Source organism: Lepidochelys kempii, chromosome 2 (genome assembly GCF_965140285.1).
Source record: "Lepidochelys kempii isolate rLepKem1 chromosome 2, rLepKem1.hap1, whole genome shotgun sequence".
NCBI classification, from domain to species: Eukaryota; Metazoa; Chordata; order Testudines; family Cheloniidae; genus Lepidochelys; species Lepidochelys kempii.
Genome location: NC_136381.1, coordinates 198,500,681 through 198,522,260, shown reverse-complemented (window position 1 = coordinate 198,522,260; position 21,580 = coordinate 198,500,681). Strand labels below are relative to the sequence as shown.

The 21,580-nt window shown below is 41.0% G+C and overlaps 1 protein-coding gene across 5 annotated transcripts in view; it reads right to left on the bottom strand.

The window, feature by feature from the left end:
- Nucleotides 1-5,949: 5,949 nt before the first annotated feature.
- The window catches only part of NEK10 (NIMA related kinase 10), a 173,651-nt gene continuing 158,020 nt past the window's right edge, over nt 5,950-21,580 (bottom strand). For 4 of the 5 annotated variants that reach the window (XM_073333426.2, XM_073333429.2, XM_078851751.1 and 1 more), the window contains 5 exons: nt 20,109-20,219; nt 17,652-17,760; nt 15,952-16,004; nt 15,805-15,860; nt 5,950-6,692 (listed from right to left, as the gene is read on the bottom strand). In XM_073333426.2, the coding sequence (XP_073189527.2) occupies nt 6,644-6,692; nt 15,805-15,860; nt 15,952-16,004; nt 17,652-17,760; nt 20,109-20,219 (378 nt within the window). In that variant the 3' untranslated portion in view covers nt 5,950-6,643. Of the gene's footprint in view, nt 6,693-15,804; nt 15,861-15,951; nt 16,005-17,651; nt 17,761-20,108; nt 20,220-21,580 lie in introns of those variants that run through there. The other variant, XM_078851753.1, reaches the window with a different exon arrangement.

The following is a 21,580-nucleotide window of genomic DNA, read 5'->3' as shown; positions in this document are numbered from 1 at the left end:
CGAAAATCAGCCTTCTGCTGGTGGCATCTGACTCAGATGATGAAAATGAACATGTGTCGGTACATGTTTTTTGGATCGTTATCAAGCAAAACTCGTCATCAGGATGGACACACGTCCTCTGGAATGGTGGTTGAAGCACGAAGGGACCTATGAATCTTTGGCACATCTGACATGTAAATATCTTGTGATGCTGGCTACAGCAGTGCCACGTGAATGCCTGTTCTCACTTTCAGTTAACATTATAAACAAGAAGCAGGCAGTATTATCTCCTGCAAGTTAAATAAACTTTTTGTCTGAGCTATTGGCTGAACAAGAGTAGGACTGAGTGGATTCATATATTTTATATTGTTGTATTTTTGAGTGCAGTTATTTTTTGTACATAATTCTACATTTGTAAATTCAGCTTTCATGATAAAGCGATTGCACTACAGTACTTGTGAACTGAAAAATACTATTTCTTTTTTGTTTTTTACAATGCAAATATTTGTAATAAAAATAAACAAAGTGAGCATTGTACACTTTGTGTTGTGTTGTAATTGAAATCAATATATTTGAACATGTAAAGAAAATCCAAAACTATTTAAATAAATGATATTCTATTATTGTTTAGCAGCGCAATTAATAGTGTGATTAATTGAGATTAATTTTTAATCACTTGACAGCCTCGTTTTAATTTACTGAAAGCCAATAGTTGAAATGGACTCAAGGATTTTGTTTTCTGATTGCTGCTGTCTATTTGGACAAACTGAATGATGGAACCTTCAGCTCAGACTTTGGTATCCAAAATCAACTGCCAGTTCATCCACTGAAAAGAAATAACATTCCAAAGTGATTTCTTGTTTTGTCTCTACCTAAATGCACGCTCACTTCAAACTGCCAGTTCTTCCTGGAATCAGGCTACAATTTGAATAGGTTTGGGGTTTTTTGGAGTGCAGTGCTCTAAACATTGCTCTTGGAATACAAGAATGATCTTAAGTTGGAGGGAAATGTGAGACATGTTCATCCAGGTCTCGCTACATTATTAACAGCATTTTATAACCCCTTTTATTCATTGTCAAATCTCCTAATTGAAAACACAATTGAAATGATGAGCCAGTGCACTTTTCCAAATTCCTCTTTCAAAAGTTAGTCATAACTGGACTATAAAAGGTAGACACTTTAAGCACATGTGGAAATATAGAAATATAGAAATATTTCCGTGGGGAAATATAGAAATAAGATCCGTGGGTCCATCTAGTTCAGTATCCTGTCTCCAACAGTGGCCTGTACCAGACCTTTTAGCTGGATCTTTTTCATTATTTAACTGAAGCGGCTGGTCCTGATTTCAGATATATAATCACAAATTCCTGCATAGTTTACAGGAACAGTTACCACACTCGTGTGAATATTTATCTTGAAAGATGCCGAGTGATGCATATCCTCATATCTGAAATCAAGCTCAAATCCTACATTTGTTTCAGGCTGTTGTTTTGCTCAGTTATCACCGTGCAGTCTAATAGGAAAGCTTTTAAAGTAACCATGTATTTTTCACATCCCATGGGTAATTTCTTTCTTTCATTTCTAGACATTTCAGGTTAATTCTGATCTCTGTTACCCATGCGTAAACCCAGGGTACCTCCATTGACTTCGGTGGTGTTCTTCTGGAAATATGCTGGGGTAACTGGCAGCCAATTCTAGCCATGAGGATAAACTGCAAAATATTCTTCAAAACAAATGTGAATTCATTTTCAGTGGTAGTGGACCCAAATAAAATAAAAAACAGACCCATCCATGCCTAAGGCTTTGTGACAGTAGTGATCAAAGATCTCAGTTTTTCAGCTTGGGTCCATCTCTAACAACAGTTTTGCAATGCAGCATGGGCCAGTGGATAAAGCTCTGGACTAGGACTCTGGAGATTTGGATTCGACTTCCAGTTCTGCTGCTGACCTGCTGTGTGACTTTGGGCAACTCACTTCAGAGCTGCGTTTTCCTTCCTACCTTTTTTCTTGTCCATTTAGACAGTAAGTTCTCCAGGGCAGGGACTTTTTCTATTCGTTTGTAGAATGCCAAGCACAATTGGGCCCTGATCTCAGCTGGGACCGATAAGTACCAACATCATAATAATTAATAAAAATAACGGAGATGAGAATATTTCTTTAAAATGTGCATTGTTGTAGTTAATTGCACCTCATTTTACATTTACAAATCTAAACACAGAAGCTACAGTATTACAAATGCATGGATAATCTACAATTTATAATCTGTATGTGTCCATGGTGTACTATTTGGAAGGCCTATAAGTCATTTAGAAGTGGGAAGGATTTGGTTTCAAACTTACTTGTAGCTCTCTGAAGACGATATTGAAGACAACTACAGCAATCATACCTACAGTATGTAATTTAACTCTAATGATGGACAGAACTTCTCTATCACAGAATGTTGCCTATGGGACATTTGCAAATTCTAACTCATATGAAAAAGACTATAAAAGAATAGACATACTCTGTAACAGCAATTCATTTGAAAGACAAAATATACCAACAATCAGTAATATGCATATTTACTTTCAGCAAATTATATTTGCTTACAGAGGTCTCCCTTTTAAAAAAAAATTGCACTAACAATCCAGAAGAAAACAAATTATAACTTGCATGCAATTTTGTAAGAGCAGCCAAGTACAATATAAGATAGCTTTGGAAAAGTGTTTTGTGTTGTTTTTTCCCTGAAATCCCACAAAACAATGGACCATCAGAGCAGTGGGACTGCCTTCCTATAGATTACACAAGAGGCAAAAAATTCCCACAGGAAATTAGGTTAAAAAAACCACGGACAAATAACATACAGCTCAGATCAGTGAACCAGTGACGATCTCTCACCAAAGACACAGACAAGCAATATACCAGCATTTAAAAAATAAAATACGTGTAAGTCAACCAAACAGAATATTTGATTCATATTTAACATTGTTGAAATCGAAAACAATTCCGTGTTCAATACTGATTATTCTTGATGCTGTAGATGGCCCTTGTCATACACAGTCACATAGGGCCAGCATTTGGGAAATGGCACACAAGCTAGGTGCACTTGCAAAATTGTTATTTCCCTCATCGTAGCATATAACAGGAATTTTATTGTATTGTCTGCTCTTAGAATGGGCAACCCCACAGTGGGAAATGTCCAGTTTTTAATGTCAACTGTAAGTAGGACAACTGTGTAAAGGTGGTGGGGGCGGATAAGGGGCAGGGAACCAGAAACTGTATCCTCAACTCTAATCTCCTATATCCAGCATGCTGGAGAGTGCCAGCTGTTCTTGCAGAACACAGGGAGAGTACCAGATGAGGCCCGCTAATTCCCTAGCATGGACTTTTAGCCTAGTGAAGCCATGCTGTACTCATGCGTACTGCCAATGCCCCAGCCAGGCTCACTTCCTAATTCTGCATTCCACTGACAGCTGCTGCAGAGTTCCCCTAAGTCTGCTCTGCACTGCCTGCCACAACCAAGCACAGCTGAAACACCATCTTTCCGTGCTTTGGGCCCATTATTGGGCCCACACAATATTTATCCCATTTTTGATAGCGCTACAAATTTATTATGGATAAACGCAAGAGTCACTAACTACAGTCTGTTTTCCAATGAAAACTATGCCATCAAGTATCAATAGACACTTAGTAATATCACACAAACCCAGCCTAAACACAAATCTCATCGCTTTAATACATGCCTGAAAATAAGGTCCAATCCGTGGTTGATGCAGTGCCCCTGTTTCTATTTACTCCAGTCTGACAATTAATTATTAAAAAACACATGTGGAGGAAGAACATTGTAAATAGACATTTTTGACTTATACCCACTATATAAGTAAGGATAATTTTATGCTATTCTGAAAAAAAATAATTGTGGAAATATGTATTCAGATTGAGTGGGGACGATATATCAAGACTTAGTTTAAATGAGGTCTTTTGTGTATGAAATGCATGCAAAATGTCATAGAAATTCTGATTTTCTTGTTACATACAGTACAGGCTTACTTTATAAAACCTCAGATATTAACCACACCTTGTTGCCTTTCTCCTGTACTAAGAAAGATGTTCACTGCGACTATCAAAATCACATTAATATTTAACCACAATTTGGGCTAACTTTTCGTGATTGCATTGTAAATAATACATCGGCCATTGCTAATTATGTTGTATTTGCAAGGCAACTGTTCTAATATTCATATCACTTTGTAAACTGGAACCATTCAGTGGAACTCTTTGGAGGAACAGGTACCTTAGTTGAAGAAGCATTTTGATAGTCTTCTAATTGCAAAACATAATAGGGTTTGGTTTGGTTTTCAAATAATATGTACAGCAGGAGCCATTACAAACTCAACATTTTCAATGATTGTGGTATCTGCTATTTTAAATATAGGGAGATACCATGCTTGCTTCATGTTCCAGAGATGATGTGAATGCTTAGTGTAAACATACTAATTCCAGGTCACCTGTATTTACATTTTCAAAAATGTGCATTTACATTTTAAGGAGATACACATTTCATACGGCATGACAGATTACCACTTTTAGTTCACTGGTAACACATAGGGGGACTTATTCTATGGCTTTAACATACATGGTATTTTAGGAGTTGTGAGATAAAATGACACCCAGGAAGGTTATAAATCAGGGCAAGGATTATGCATCCAGTAAGGTGCAACCTGCAGTGATGATAACAAGATGTTAGAGAATTGCACAGCAAGACAGTCAATTTTTAACAGGTGAGAGGGAAACCAATAGGTATGCCTCTCCTTGAAGTCGTAACAGATATATCTAAAAATGGATTGATATTAACTACAGCACTTAGGTAGTAGGAAAGCAGAAAAACAGTCGACAGTAGATATTAGGGGGATATGCATAGGTGACAATCATGTGTGAAAATATTATGTTAGAAAACAAAATACAGTATCTTTTCTAATCCTATCTTTCTAATGCAGATGTATTCATCTCTGATGTTCCTGCTGATAACATTTTCCATAGGATGGCATGTAAGAGCCTTGTTTGCTTTCCAAAGCAGCTCCATAATGGACCTTAGCTGCTATGAGTCTGTCATTACCCAGATGCCAAAATCGGGCATGGTGGCCTTCTGCGCTACATTTCGACTTGCTGGGGCAAATGTGTTATGTTAGACTGGGCTGTCACATGCTTGTTTCCTGGGTGGGTCATCACATCATAAGGATAAACCCACGTTCTAAACAGCATGCCTCCTTGTGATTTAAACATGCCCTTTTTGGCTTTGTATTCCTCCCTCTCACTCACTCAATCTCTGAATTTCTGTGCATTTTACACCACCTCAAACCTCTCCAGTGAAGGTGTCTCGGAAGGGGGTGGATGCCTTTTGTACCCTCACCGTAACTTAGGCCCACCGCTGCTAACTCTCACCAGTTTAGAATCTGGGCTAGTGAAATCCCAAATGACGGGGGAAATAATATTCTGTACATTGTTAAGAAATAATGTCTAGTTATTTACATATGTTTCAAGCAAACTATAGCAGAAGTACTTTGCCAGTGTATTCACAGTAAATAAGACACACTTATGCATCCAATCAGTCACAAGTAACTATATGATAAGCATAAAATAAATAAGTTTCAACAGTCTAGGTATATGTCACCATATGTATTCTGATTTTTACAGTAGTTATGTTAGTTATAGTATAATCAGACTGTAGAGAATGGGTCTCACACTTAGTCAAAACTCTAAAGATGAAAATAATAGCTTCAGTAATCTTGAGTTGAGAGACTCTGCATCTCTAACATATAAGGTACATATAGAGAGAGATCCTCAAAGTGCATTAAGTACTACAAATTTGATTAGCAGCAAAGCATTGGTTTCATTTACTTATTTATTTTCTGTTAAACAGTAAATGTGTGTGTATATTACACTGTATACATATTTTACATATATGTATCTATACAATATATGCATGTCTATATATATGGTATACACACACACACACACACAACACATGTACATATATACACCCACATTCTAATATTGTATTCAAAGTTGCAATTTAAAAAATGACAATTATTCTCAGAAGCTGTGCAAGTTGTAAATACTATTAATGTGCTATACCAGCATTTGAAATTGCTACTATCCAAATGGCTACATTTAAATATTTAATAATTGAATCAATTTCTAATTCTGGTGCAGTGAACCTAAAGATATTTCCTGCCCGGTGCTCTTTTTGATTTCTTTCTCTTGCTATAAAAAATAGCCTGGCTATGAGCCTTAAAATATAGTTCCAGCAAACCTGAGTATTCAACAATTCTTTAAAAAAATAAAATAAAAAAATAGAACATATTCACTCATTGTCAGGAATTATGTTTTTCTCCTAATGCACACACTTTGAAGCATTTTCCCAAATAGTATGTACAGAACTCCCCCCATACAGTGCAAGAAGTTTATGCTGTAAAACAGAGCTGCCACAAAAGTATCATACTGAAGTTCATCAGTCGCGAGGTCTTTTGAAAGCTGTCTCCCCTTTGTTTCAGCATTGGAATCCCTTCCCATCAATATACTTTGAGCAAAGCTTATTATCCCTTTGGTGATCACACAATATTAGCTGAAGTAAGGGCAGTTGACTTCATCAGAAAAAAACCCAGTCTGTTCAGATTTGCAGGTGCTCATCTTTTGGTTGGATGGTTCTTTGTTCCCCACGGATAGTAGAGGTACCTGCAAAGATAAAGTGGTAGTAAGTGTTCGTTGGCCCTAGGAAATCTTTACTACTCGTGTTCACCAACATCAGAATGGATATCTGTGCTATCAGCAGGCAAGTTACTATGATAGATACATTTCAGAGTAACAGCCGTGTTAGTCTGTATTCGCAAAAAGAAAAGGAGTACTTGTGGCACCTTAGAGACTAACCAATTTATTTGAGCATGAGCTTTCATGAAATAAGATCTTCTACACTTTCCACAGTATGCATCCGATGAAGTGAGCTGTAGCTCACGAAAGCTCATGCTCAAATAAATTGGTTAGTCTCTAAGGTGCCACAAGTATCCCTAGGCAGTCTGTTCCATTATTCTACTGTTCTTACAGTTAGGAAGTTTTTCCTGAGATTGAATCTAAATGGGCTATGCTGCAGTTTGAACCCATTGCCTCTTGTCATGCCCTCTGTGACAAAAGAGAACAATCTTTATCCATCTTTTTTTGACATCCTTTCAAGTATTTGAAGATTTTTAGTATTTAATGATGGATGGTGGGGAAGCCAGGCCAAATCTGAGCGAGTTGCAGCACCACACAGGTTTGGTCGGTCTGCCCCCATCCACCCTAGGCGGAATCTGCCACCCTACAAAGCTTCCCATTGCTGGAGCAGCACCCGTAGTTGCTCATTAAGTGAGCACTGTCATTTTGAGTGCTACCCAGCTTCCAGTTCTAGTCTCCTCGCCTACCAAGTCCCAGTCTCCTCCAACCCCAACGCACAGTTTTCCTCTCCCCCCCAGTCCCAGTCTTCCTAGCCTCAGGCTCCTTGTCCCAATCTACTCCCCTCCCTCATCCCCCAGGTCCAGGGGCAGCAAGTTATATACGCTCATGGTGCCCGGGCTCCAGCAATATTCAGGGCCCGGGGCTGGGCTCCACCAATGTTTGGGGCCGGGTCTCTCCCCCAGCCCCTCCTGCCGCCTTCCCGCACCTCCCCCGACTGTTCCCCGGCCTGATTTGCTGCCCCCACTCACCGCCCCGGCCCGGGAGCCTGCAGCTCACGCTGACTCTGCTCTGCTGGCTCCCTGCATCAACTGCTGCCACAGCATCCTAGTGCCACCCAACCACTAGTGGCAGGGCAGGCTGCCCTGACCCTGCCCTTCCGCCCAAGCCCTGAGCCTCTCCAATGCCCAAACCCCTCAACCCCAGGCCCAGACAGAGCCCTCATCCCCCCCACAGCCTAATCCTCTGTCCCAGCCCAGAGCCCCTCACCCCCTGCCAAAGTCCTCATCCCCCCGCACCCCAATCCTCTGCCCCAGCCCTAAATCCCCTCCCACACCCCAAACCTCTCATCCTCAGCCCCACAGCCCTCACCCCTGCACCCCCTCCTATCCCCAAACTCCCGCCCAGAGCCTGCACCCCCTCACCCCTCTTACACCCCCACCCCAGCCCAGAGCCTGCACACCTCACCCCCTCCTGCACCCCCTCCCCCTGCCCCAGCCCAGAACCTACACCCAAACTCCGCCCCAGAGCCTGCACCCCTCATCCCCTCCTGCACCCCCACCCCAGAGCCTGCACCCAACACCCAAACTCCATCCCAGAGCCTTAGGCAGGTAGGGGAAGGAATTTGGGGGGGGCGGGTTCTGGGCACCACCAAAATTTCTACAAACCTGCCACCCCTGCCCAGGTCCATCTCTTGTCCCTTCTACATATCAATCAGGCAGCTTCCTCCTCCACATTGCCTGAGACAGCCTTCCTGCTTCAGTTCCTCTGGTTCCTGAACCCAGACCCAGTACAGCCCAGAGCTGGTGCACGGGGTGGCAGTGACGCTCAGGTTTGATCCGGCTGCCCCTCCGTCATGATGACAGAGGGGTGACTGGGCCAAATTTGAGTGAGTGGTACTCTGACCAGATTGCAATGCCACTCACTGAAATTTGGCCCAGCTCTCCTCCCATCATGACAGACGGGAGGCCAGGCCAATGCTGAGTGGCTCTATGCCCATGCACCAGGTCGCAATGCCAGGAGGAGGGAACCAGTCCTGCAGGAGAGGAGCTACAAGAGCCGCTGTTGTGGGGTAACTACTTTTGTTTTATTTCAATTTATATGTTGTTTTTTATTTCATATTTGCTAAAAACACAGTAAGCTACCTGTAACTATTTGACTGGACATTCCCTATGTGTAAAATATTTACAGAAATGAAAAAATGCAGTGAATAAAAGCTGTGAAAAAGAATGATTTATGACAATACATATAGCAATGTATACTGTTGATTAGATGAGTGTCTTCTCACTTGATTATAGTGGGGCTAGAAATGTTCTCTCAGTTACCACTCAGTACCACTCTTGAAACAGCACTTCTCTACCATAAGAGGACCTCTGACAGCACATACAATATAATAATTCATTTGGAGTCTCGGTGAACTACAGCACTCAGCTGAAGACCACTAGAGTCTCTGACCTTCATTTCTGCAGGTTCTGTTCATTTGTAACACACCTATCCTCCTTCATATAAATTGAGCTGCTCTAGGATTAAGCCCCTTAACACACTTTATGGAGCTTTACATGAAATAATGAGGCAACAGACTGCAAATATAAAGGAAATATAGTTATTTAAAATCAGATCTTTCAACGTGGATACTGTGTGACCACCTCAATGCTGAAAGTTTGCAGAAGGCATACATTGTCCTATCTGTAAATGATCTCACAAGTAAAAACAGTCACATACACATCTGACTTATGTGGGTAAGCCGCAACCATACGTGGTGTAACGTTAAATCAGGAGAAAAGAAAGAGAGGGGAAGAGTCATTGGGATGAAACTCATTTTGAAATATTCAGCTAATTTTTTTTATAAATTTCTGTACAAACAAGTGACACTAATTGAAGCACTGAGTATTTCATGGGGATTAATGATAGATGGGCAGGAATTGATTATTCAGGACACAGCTGAGGGTCATTATCCCCAGATGGTCATTAATCCTCAAGAAATGGCCTGCACTGAGGCTGCAATTACTATTATAATGAAAATGAAAAACAATTACTGTAATAAAAAAAAATGTGTGTGGCCATCTTATGGGGTTCAGCTTCTCAGTTTCTAACAATTTAACACCCTACACGTCACCCAATTAGGTGTTGGAATCATTTCTCAGCACTCCACACAGTTTATAATTTTGCATATCTTTTTTCTGTCATTTCCCTATGTAACACTGAGTGACACCACCATTATTACAGATGTGGGGGGGAACGTATAGTGCGGAGCATAAGAAAATAAGAATGGCCGCACTGGATCAGACCCAGGGCTGGCCTTACCATCACCTTACCATGAGGTGATGGCTGAGTTTGATGCTGTACTCCAGGAGCATCTAAGAAGAGTCACCACCCTGATGAAGTGAGCTGTAGCTCACGAAAGCTTATGCTCTAATAAATTGGTTAGTCTCTAAGGTGCCACAAGTACTCCTTTTCTTTTTGCGAATACAGACTAACACGGCTGTTACTCTGACACCCAAGAAATGTACACACACCACTACCTTGGAAAAACAATTCAAAATGAGATCATACGGTTACTAGCAACAAAAGTCAAACAGAAGATTGTGGCAGATTTGAAGTCAGCAAGATATTACTCTGCTTTTCTGGACTGCACACCTGACATCAGCCATACAGAACAAATGAGTTTAATGGTGTATTTTGTAACAACAACAGAACCTAGTGAAAATGTCCCTGCAATGGTGACTGTCAGAGAGCATTTTCTAGAATTTATTGACATTGATGATACTACAGGAGCTGGTATGACAAATGTGCTTCTTAAAAAGCTGGAAGATACGGGAATTGCGATAGCTGACTTGAGAGGTCAGGGCTACGATAATGGTGCCAACATGAGAGGAAAGAACAGAGGAGTGCAGACACGGATCCGAGAGTTAAACCCTCGAGCTTTTTTTGTCCCATGCAGTTCTCATTCATTGAGCTTGGTGGTCAGTGATGCAGCATCAACTTTTAGTGAGGCTGCTGAATTTTTTTTATGTAATTCAAAGCATCTATGTATTTTTCTCTAAATCAACTCATCGATGGCAAATTTTGAAGCAACATTTGGGAACATCCTCTCTGACACTCAAACCACTGAGTGCCACACAACGGCAAAGTTGAGTGGAGGCGATAAAACCTATCAAACACCGAATTGGGAAGATAGATGATGCCATAGTTGCCATTATGGAGGGTAATGCTATGACAGGAACTGTTTGTGGGAGAACAGTGGCAGAGGTAAATGGAATCACCACAAACATACACAACTGCAAATTTTTGCGTGGCTTAGTGTTGTGGCATGACATCCTGTTTGAAATAAATGTTGTAAGCAAGAGACTCCAAGGTGTTGACCTTGATATATCTGGAGCAATGGAACAACTGGACAAAGCAAAGTCATACCTACAGTCTTACCGGTCAGATGAAGGATTTCAAAACATTCTGAAGAGTGCACAGAAGTTGGCAGAGGAACTTCACACTGAAGCTATTTCCCCACCCATTCAAGAATACAAGAGTCACCGAAGAAGAAGACATTTTGATTATGAGGCACGGGATAATCCCATAAGAGACCCCAAACAACAATTCAAAGTCGAATCCTTGAACCAGGTGCTAGATTGTGCAATACAGTCAGTTGAAGAACGTTTCAAGCAGCTCAAGGAAAACAGCAGTACATTTGGGATGTTGTATGATATTCCAAAACTCCTCACTAAACCTGAAGAAGACCTACACCAGCAGGGCAGGGCACTAGAGACAGTGTTGACACATGATGATGCGATACTGATGCAAGTGATTTAGGTGATGAACTGAAAGCCCTTTCAAGATACATTTCAGATGCTTCAGAGGGAGTGAACAGAACAGGGCATTTCACTGAGTGATCCACCCCTTGTCATCCAGTCCCAGCTTCTTGCAGGCAGAAAGTTAGGGTAGAGGTGCTAAGGGAGCAGAAAATATACATAACATAGAAAAAAGCTGAAAAGAAAAGGATTTTCCAGAAGAAATGTGTTCCTGGAAGAACTGGGGACCTGTATTATTGTGCTGTATGCAGTCAAACTGTAGATTTTGCATTCGCTATCAAATACAGGATACATCCACAAAGCAGCTGGGAGCATGTAGACAGCAGTGTGGCCACAGCACCACGGGTTGCAGCTTGGGCTAAGCCACCCAAGTACAAACCTGCACATATTAATACAGAACTTTGAGTAATAACTCATTTAAACTACAATACAGAAATGTATTTTTGCACCCCTCAGAAGCAGTACAAAGGCTTGGGGAAGTCAGGGGTAACAGAGAAGCTGAGGGAGAGGGAATTAATTGCTGGGAAGGATCTTGGGAGTGAACCTGCAGGGTTGTTGGGTGTGGGGGAAGAAGCATGGACATTTTTGGGGGGTGATTTTTAGGGAGTTGGGGAGCCTCCTCCATGCATATCCTGGCTGACCCCTAGCCTCTCCCATTCAGTCAGGCACATCCGCCCTGTCCCTGTGTGTCCCTGGAACACCAATCACCCATGTATCCCTGCACCCCCATTCTGCCACCCTCTCCCCCACTGTCCCCATGTGTCCCTGCATCCCTCTGCCCCCATGTGTCTCAGCACCCCCATTCAGTTCCACCCCCGCCCCCCCATCATCATGTGGCCCTAAACCCCCACACCGATTCAGCACCTGGCTCAATGCTATCACCTCACTAGCTCCAGTGCCCTGCCCCAGTCTGTTCCCCCACTATCCCTTCTGAACCCCAGTCTATGTGATCCTCCAGCAGCTCTGTGTGCCGTACTCTGTCCCTCCCCCACATATCCTGTGCCTTCTCACCCAGCCCCATGGGCAGGGCACTGTGAGGAAGAAAGCCTTTGCACCCTCCCTCTCCGTGGCTGGCTGCTCCAGCCCAGAGTTGGCTGCCCTCTCTTCTGGCACCACAGCAGCCCCTGGTGGTCAAAAGGTATAACTGCAGCGCCTCCCCAGCAGAATGAATTTTCTGCAGAGGGAAAAAAATCTGCAGGGGGACATGAATTCTGCACGTGTACAGTGGCACAGAATTCCCCTAGGAGTAAGTACTGTCAATTCCAAGTGTTCAAATATCATGAGTCAGGCCCCAGAAATGAAAAAAGATTGGCTTACAAATCATGAGATTACATTTGGCAATCTTTTTTAGCCTCTAGAGTTCACGTTTTCAGGCTTTTTTCCTGAACAACGAAGGCTGGAAACTTATTTTTAAAAAGAGGGAGAAAAGCTGTGGTTCTCACATAATCACTCATCCCCAGGAGCTAGGACTTTATAAGAAAACAAATATTGCCAGGCTTGTGATGAGAACTGGCAGCATGACAGGCACCTGTGCTGCACTATTGGAAGGATGAAGTAAGCCCAGCGCAGCAGCTGGAGCACCAAAATTCCATGGAAGAAAGTGCACAGACTCTGACCACTCCATCTCCTCCCAGAAGCAACAGCTTTAAGTGGTTCCATGCCATAAGCCCTGCAACACTCCTGCTGCTCACTTTAGAAACTCCAGAGCTAGATCTAGAACACAGCATTTTAAACAGCCAGGAGAGTTAAAAGTCGAAGGAAGGTTCAGCAGATTGCTAGAAGAAAAATGCACACAGACTCCTGCTAGTATTCTATGATTAATAACTTTTTTCAAAGCCTTGTTATTTATGAACTATTGCCTAAGAAAAGGAGATAATTGAGGATTGCAAGGAGTCACATGATATGCTGGATTAGTGTTGGAAAGGTTGTAGTTATTCCTGAGACAGTCCACAGTGTATGTAGAAGTAGGAGATCAAGACTCCCTTAGGCAAGGCAAGGCTGATGGGATGCAGCTGTGAGGTCTGCAGTCCCATTTATGGTTAGTACAATAAGGCCAAATAACGGTGGACACTGACAAGCAGCACGGATTGCAGTTTGAGGAGGGTGATTTGTCCTTTCAGTCAGCTTGAACTGTTTGGAGATTTAGAGATACAGTAAAACCTAATGATGTCTGTCTGCTGGCTACATGAATCATCCTGTACTGGATAGCTATCAAAATTGCACTGTTTGGGTACCAAGACAGTGAGTGCGGAGAAACAAATGTGCAGGATTCAGAGGGCTCAAAATAGAATTGAGCAGAGCATAGTGTAGGAAACATGGTCATTTGTCAGGAAATGCAGATGGCAGACTTTGAAGGTAAATGCATTTTCTGAAAGACAGGGAGAAATATGTGGGCTACTTGGTAGTGGTGAAGGGGACTGGGGAAGGAAGGGTATTGTAGTGGCAAGGGAGCCAAGCATAACTATGCAAGACAGCAGATAAGAGGATGTATGTTGAAGAGTAACTCCTGGAATAACAGCAAGAGAATGTACTGTAGGCAGTGACATTTCAAAAATCTAACCATGTGTACTGTCTAAATACACATTCTCTAAGAGTAAGAAATAGTTAAACTTCAAATTCAAATAATACACTTCCAACAAATGAGTGTGAAAGGGTCCCATTCCACACCCTCCCAAAAAATGTATTTAACTATGGGGGTCAATTCCCGTTTTGCCACATGCTGCCCTAGGATCAGGCCAGGAAGCACAGTCTGACTCAGAGTCAATTTGACTTCCAGTTCCCCTTTGCTCCAGGGGGACTACCCTGGGACAGCTGTCCCCCACTGTGTGGAGAAGGTGGAGCCAAGACTCCATGCATTCCCTGCCCACATACATTGGGGGGGGTGTAATGACCTAGCAGTGGTTGCTCTTCCTTCGGCGCTCCTACCAACAGCACAAGCAGACAGCGTAGGGAAGTAAGACAGTGATTTATGCCCCATTGTTCCCCTGCATGGCTGTGTAGGAAGAGTCACAATCTCTCCCATAATGTGGGATTTCCAGACATTTAGAAAAACATTTTAAAATGTAGATACCAAAGAACAAGATACGTTAGGGAATCCACAACACACATGGGACCAGAGCTGAGAAATAGGTATCGGAACTAGAAGACTGCGAATATGAACCATTTTGGAGCTGATGGTATAATGTACATTAATACCCAATTCCTATGCAATATGCTGACATACACACATACTTTGCAGCAATGCTAACATCTATGTATAGTTCCACTAAGCAACAGATTCTTTTTTATACTAATGTGTGTAAAAGACTCCTGCCCACATGCACCGAACACCTGCCTAGTTATATTTAGTCTTTGTACGATGTTTTGTGCCAGTCAGTAAGCATGAGGAAAATGCCTATAAAACTGTGGTACATTTATATAATAGCCTTGTTAGACCTATGCAAATACCACTGAAACATCAGGAGCTGCAGGTGCTTCTCACCTCTGAAAATGAGGCCACTTTTATTTAAGGCCCCTAAGCATGCATTTAGGAGCTTTAATTTTAGGTCCCCACATTTGAAAATGTTGGTCATTGGCAACAGGAGCAGACTGCTGGGGAAGACCAAGGAAAGAAGCAAAGATGAACCACTTCTTCAACAGGGGAAACATGAATTATTAAAAATCTGCTGAAGGGGCTTTAGGACTAGATGGGTAAACAGAACTAGAAATACCAGGCTTGTGTTATTCTATATTCCATGAAGTATTTCCACGCATAACCCTCTTTATGTAATGTGTGTGTGTGTCAGAGAGAGAGAGAGAGAGAGACTGCTGCCTGCAGTTTCAAACACATCTTCATTTCACTTCCTCCTGCTCTTTTTTGTTAGCACCTACATTTCTTCCTTTTTGTACTGCATCCAAACATTATACTGACTGTGCTAGGTTCAGTCTTGTAGCCGTAGGGGTTTATGACTAGATGGGGGTTGGACTAGATGACCTTCTGGGGTCCCTTCCAACCCTGACATTCTATGATTCTATGACAAAATAAACTCCCATTAAAATGAATGGGATAGAGGTGCCTTTTGTTTCAACTGAGTTTTCACATGGAATAATGAGAGGAAATTGCTACCAAGCAAACACCATTCTTCTCTGTTAGCAAAGAATACAGCAGCGGTGGCTGATCTAGAAGACTGGCTAAAATGTCCTAAAACAGTTCTATCCAGTCCAGGTCTATATGCCATAACATTATGTGTTACATTAAAACTGAAAGAGAAAGCTACAATTAGGAAATAAAAGATAATGTATCATTGGCTTACCACATCATAATTTAATGTTTCCTTTTGAAACTGAACTTTGAAACTCACCTGTTAGAAGTGAAATTGTAATAACCACTTTCCTCCAGAACCTCTTCAATCACAGACTACAGATTAAAGCAAATTCTGGTTAGTAAAAAATATATATCCTGGTTAGAAGTAAGAAAACATTGTTCATGAAGAACGTGAAAAGCTGACCTGCATCTGTTCATATGTCATTCCTTCCTCCATGTCAAAACTACCAGGAAAGCCTATAAGGCAAATATCAGGCAATGTTAAATCACTGAATTTTTGGCTTACATGTGCCTCATCAGCGTTTCTTAGCAATCACAGCATAGCCAGAATGATAACAGAACAGTTTATTAACAAGAGAAATAGCTAATCTTGATCTTCATCTGTTTTTGCTGCATTGACCACTGTGATCATGGAAACTGGTGGGAGGAGGAAATTCTTACAGTATGATGTGATCTTCTGGACATTTGTATGTGGTTGTGATCATAGAGTCATAGAAATGTAAGGCTGGAAGGGGCCTCGACAGGCCATCAGGCCAGCCTTCTGCTCTGAGGCAGGACCAAGTAAACCTAGACCATCCCTCACAGGTGTTTATCCAATCTGTTCTTAAAAACCTCCAGTAATGGGGACTCCACAATCTCCCTTGGAAGTCTATTTCAGAGCTTAACAGGAATAGTCTAGATAATTAGATCTGCCAAGAGTCCCTTCCAGTTCTATGATTCTATCCTTATAGTTAGAAAGTTTTTCCTAATATCTAACCTAAATCTCCCTTGCTTCAGATTAAGACCATTACTTCTTGTCCTATCTTCAGTGGACATGGAGAACAATTGATCCCCATCCTCTTTATAACAGCCCTTAACATATTTGAAGACTGTTATCAGGTCCCCCCTCAATCTTTTGTCCCAAGACTAAATATGCCCAGTTTTTTCACCTTTCCTCATAGACCAGGCTTTCTAAACCTTTTATCATTTTTGTTGCTCTCTTCTGGACTCTCTCCAATTTGTCCACATCTTTCCTAAAGTGTGCCATCCAGAATTGGACATAGTACTCCAGCTGAGGCCTCACTAGTGCTGAGTAGAGCTGGACAGTTACCTCCTACACTCTTGTTAATACACCCCAGAATATTAGCCTTTTTTGCAACTGTGTTCTCATATTCCATTTGTGATCCACTATAACCCCAGGTCTTTTTTAGCAGTACCACTGCCTAGCCAGTTATTACCCATTTTGTAGTTGTGCATTTGATTTTTCTTTCCTAAGTGTAGTACTTTGCACTTGTGTTTATTGGGTGTTGCTAAGGATGGAGCTCATTGTCTGCAGGAGTGTTCAACTTAGGTGCAAACCACATTTGATGATAACTATGTATGAAAAGTATACATGTTTACAAGCCCTTGTATGGAGAGTGCTGGAGCAGATGAACTATGTTTTACTGTTTCCTCTCCAGCTCTCTGAGACCCCATCCAGAGAGGCAATTAAGTCATGTTAGTGCAACCACTTTAAAACATGGTATAAGAAGAGTTCTTTCTTGCACAGTGTTTAAAATATGGCTTTGCTTAAGACCCAAGTGGAAGATTTTCAAAGACACAAATAAGAGGCACCAAATTCCCACCGCCTTTCAATGGCAGTTAGGCACCTAACTGCAATTTGTCTCTTTGAAAAAATCCTCCCCCAAACTCAAGAACATATTCTTTTAAATGCTTATGTCTGGTTCACAATCACAAAGTATTCTGTCTTTTAAATCAGTTGCGCAAATACGACTTAATTGTCAGTAAAGACAGTAACTGATAACAAAGAGTTAATTTCTCTTTACTGAAAGCTTCCATCTCAATACCATGTATCCGACTTGAAAAGTGTATTTCAGATCATGGGTTTTTGTTTGCTTTCCTTACCTGTTCTATCATCTGGGGCCAATATATTTCCCCCTGAGGAGTGAAGTAACAAATGGCAATCTGCTATAAAAAAGTTGGGCTCAATCAGTTCAGGAGAACCCTGAAGCAGCTGGAAAAAAGCAAAAATCATATTAAAACTACATTTTTTACACCAAAAACTTCCATCACAGAACATAAGTAGTTTTTCACTCTCCTAAAATCCAGAGTTAGAGGAGAAAAGGGCTTTCAATACATTTGAAATGAATAAAGAACTGGTCAATTCTGTCATGAATGCTCTACTTTCTTCCCTTCAGAGGTATTTATCAAACACTGAAGGCAGCCAAACTGCACTCAGTATAAGCCTCACAGCTATGTGGTACATGTGAAAGAAATATTAAAGTGCAAATTTGTATGAAAACAAAAAAGAAAAAATGTGTTCTCAAAACTAGGGGAGAAATAGTCAATAGTTTGAGACTTTCAAAGTTTGGTACGTAAAGTTAAGTTCCTAAATTCATATTTAAATTGCCTGATTTTCTATCAGTGGGCTCTCATCACTTTTGATTTCAACTGACTGCTGTGAACATATGAAAATTGAGAATCAAATCATTTTGGGGTGTCTACATAGGGATGTAGGATCCAGTATCATTTTGACATTACAATGTCATCTTTGTAGATAAATAAGAAAGAAATGTCTGTCCCCATACTCTACAGTATCTCCAGCATAATCAACACTCTTCTCATTTTAATGCTGTAGAATCACACTGGTTAGACACAGACAAAACCTATTATGGGAGGTCCTGTACTCCACCCTCACCTCTGGCAATGCAGGAATCTTTCTAACAGTCTGTTCTTCTAATCCAATCACCTGCTCACACTAATTTTAGATGTTTCAGGCAATAGGCCTTCCACCATTTCCCACTGAAAATGATTGTACAATATCATTGTCCGGGAGGGTCTTCCAGGGCTCATCCTAAACTTTTCTCTACTTAATTGCATCCCATTAACTTCTAGTTTTACTACAAACTACCCTTCACGTTGGTGGCCCTTGGCTGAGATTCTGAAATTTGCCACCCAACTCCCACTGACTTTCAAATATTTAGCTTTTACTTCTTCCTCATCCATCAATCCTCCCAGCCCCCTGAACGTTTTTCATTGTTCTATTAACTGCTTCCAACTTGCCTGCATTTTTCTGGTAGGGAGATATTTGGAACTGAATTCAGTCTTCCAAATACAGTCTCCCCACAGAAAGGGATTATCACCTTCTTGTACCACAATGCTTCTGTGTACATGGCCCAGAATCACAGAGGCTGAATCTATATCTGACCAGAAAAAATATACTTTAATGCTTGCAAGTCTTCAGTAATTTTCAAGTGGTGACACTGAATTATTGCTAACAGACTAGTCAACAATTAGGACGAATAATTTGGCTTCAAGAGCATTGGGCAGTTTCAGTGCTTTCTAAGAATTCATGCTTTGAGTAGAAAGAGGTTGTTCCAAAATACCAAAATGTTGGTAATGATAACATAACAGGAGTTGACATAATCAGCTCTATTAGCATTTAACACAAAAAGTTAGCCCTTCCCCCCCCCCAGTTTAAACACAGTTGCAATTTGATCCTAGGACAAGAAAAGGAAAGGTTAAATGATAAAAAAAAAATGCAACCCTGTTTGTTCTGTATTGTGAAACATTTCTTGGTAAATAATTAATAAAATATTATGCTAACAGAGGCCCATTTTTGAGACTATTGAGCGAGGGAGGCATTTGCATTTTAAAAAAAATAGCAAGCATTAATTTTCCTTTCAGCATTATGCCTTGAACTGAAAAAAAATTCTATTTCATATTTATAAGATAAAGATATGAGAATCATCATATTATGTTATAAAATAAATTTCAGAAAACGTCTATGTGACTGTTTTGATCTTCTGCTGTTTTATTTTAAATTGCTCCCTGCTACTATCCTGATCTGATCCATGAAAGGAAAAACAAGTTCTCTGATCTCTGAGGAGGTGGATTTTATGTTTTGTTTATTAGCAGCTGGCTGGATCTTTCCATTTACAATGTGTGTGCCTCTGATCAAAGACAAAATCTAAAACCAATCTGTACCACTGCTTATCTAGACCTTCAGACTTATCAACTAAAAGGTGGCTAAAGCATTTGCCTAAACATTTTCCACAAAAATTCTAAACAACTTCAAATTAATCAAAGTTTTTGTGATACTAACTAAAAATCGTTTACTGGAATCAGAGTGTGGGGATAATGCCAAAAATTTAATTATTTGAAAACATAAGTAAGTTTTTGTTGAATCAGACACTTATTTTTCATGACTAAACTAGAAGATGAACATGAAGAACATTTCAGAGCATCTTAATTAACCTTTATAAAATTCTTCTCCCCCTCCCCTTGATTAATTCATATAGCATAATTCAAATAGAAAAGAGATGAAGACCACAATGGATGGTACGTCTCACAATACTGCACCTTTTTAACTTCCAATTTCAAGTTACAAGGATTGCTCTGTTGGCTGAAGAGAGATTTCTTGAATCTCTCAATAACTCTTCTTTTCAAGTGGCAATGCAAAGCTGGAGGAAGCTATAGGGACAGAGAAACAGCTGTTATCACTGCTCAATTTTGACTCTTCTACAGACCACATTTCCTACAGTGTTATTTTTGAAAATGGTAGTTACACTGTATATATAGACACTGATATTTAATAGCCCAAGTAATAAACTACTGTATTGAATCTGAAACAATGCATATTGTAATAATGTTCTTTTGTTCACCCACCCTGTTAGAAGTGTTGAAACCTGAAGAGATGGTAACTGGGCCCAGCTCACTCTGACAGGTGTAGCTTGTTATATTGATTGTGGATATAGAGGGGGTAGGACTGGCCCCACTGGTCAAAGTAATCTAACATCTGGGACTAGGTAGTCTTAAGGGAGGAACCCTAGGAAGAACAGATCCTGAGGAGAAGGCTTGGGCTGGATTTTGTGTTGGTTATCTTGAATTACCAGGATTGAAATCAGTGGAACTATATATAAGGATAAGGGCTTGATACAATGCAAAATAAAGTGAATGGGAATCTTCCCCTTGATTTCAATGGGCTTTGCTTAAGGCTGTAATACACTACTCAATACGACAAAGTGTGGCTGAATCTGGCCCTTCTATTGTAAGCTTTCCAGGACAGGAACTTTATATTTTACTTGTCTGTAAAGCATCCAGAAAGGTTTTGACTTTATACCAATACAGGAAAATTTTCCATCTATGTTCTTGTGCATCAAAATCCATTCCCCTCTTTTTCTCTGTTTAACAAAGAAAAACATGCAGCAGATTGCAGATGGTGAAAAAGGTCTCTTATAGGAGAATCCTCTGAACTCTCTTCTTTATGAAAGATGAAATCTTTTGTGTTTGAATTTTTAAATCACCTTTCCGCTCTAAAAATAAATGTAATGTCCCAATTGTTAGTCAGGCCCTATTGTCAGGGCAGCTTTTTACTTATAGAATCATACAATATCAGGGTTGGAAGGGACCTCAGGAGGTCATCTAGTCCAACCCCCTGCTCAAAGCAGGACCAATCCCCAACTAAATCATCCCAGCCAGGGCTTTGTCAAGCCTGACCTTAAAAACTTCTAAGGAAGGAGATTCCACCACCTCCCTAGGTAACGCATTCCAGTGTTTCACCACCCTCCTAGTGAAAAAGTTTTTCCTAATATCCAACCTAAACCTCCCCCCCTGCAACTTGAGACCATTACTCCTCGTTCTGTCATCTGCTACCACTGAGAACAGTCTAGATCCATCCTCTCTGGAACCCCCTTTCAGGTAGTTGAAAGCAGCTATCAAATCCCCCCTCATTCTTCTCTTCTGCAGACTAAACAATCCCAGTTCCCTCAGCCTCTCCTCATAACTCATGTGTTCCAGTCCCCTAATAAATTTTATTGCCCTCCGCTGGACAT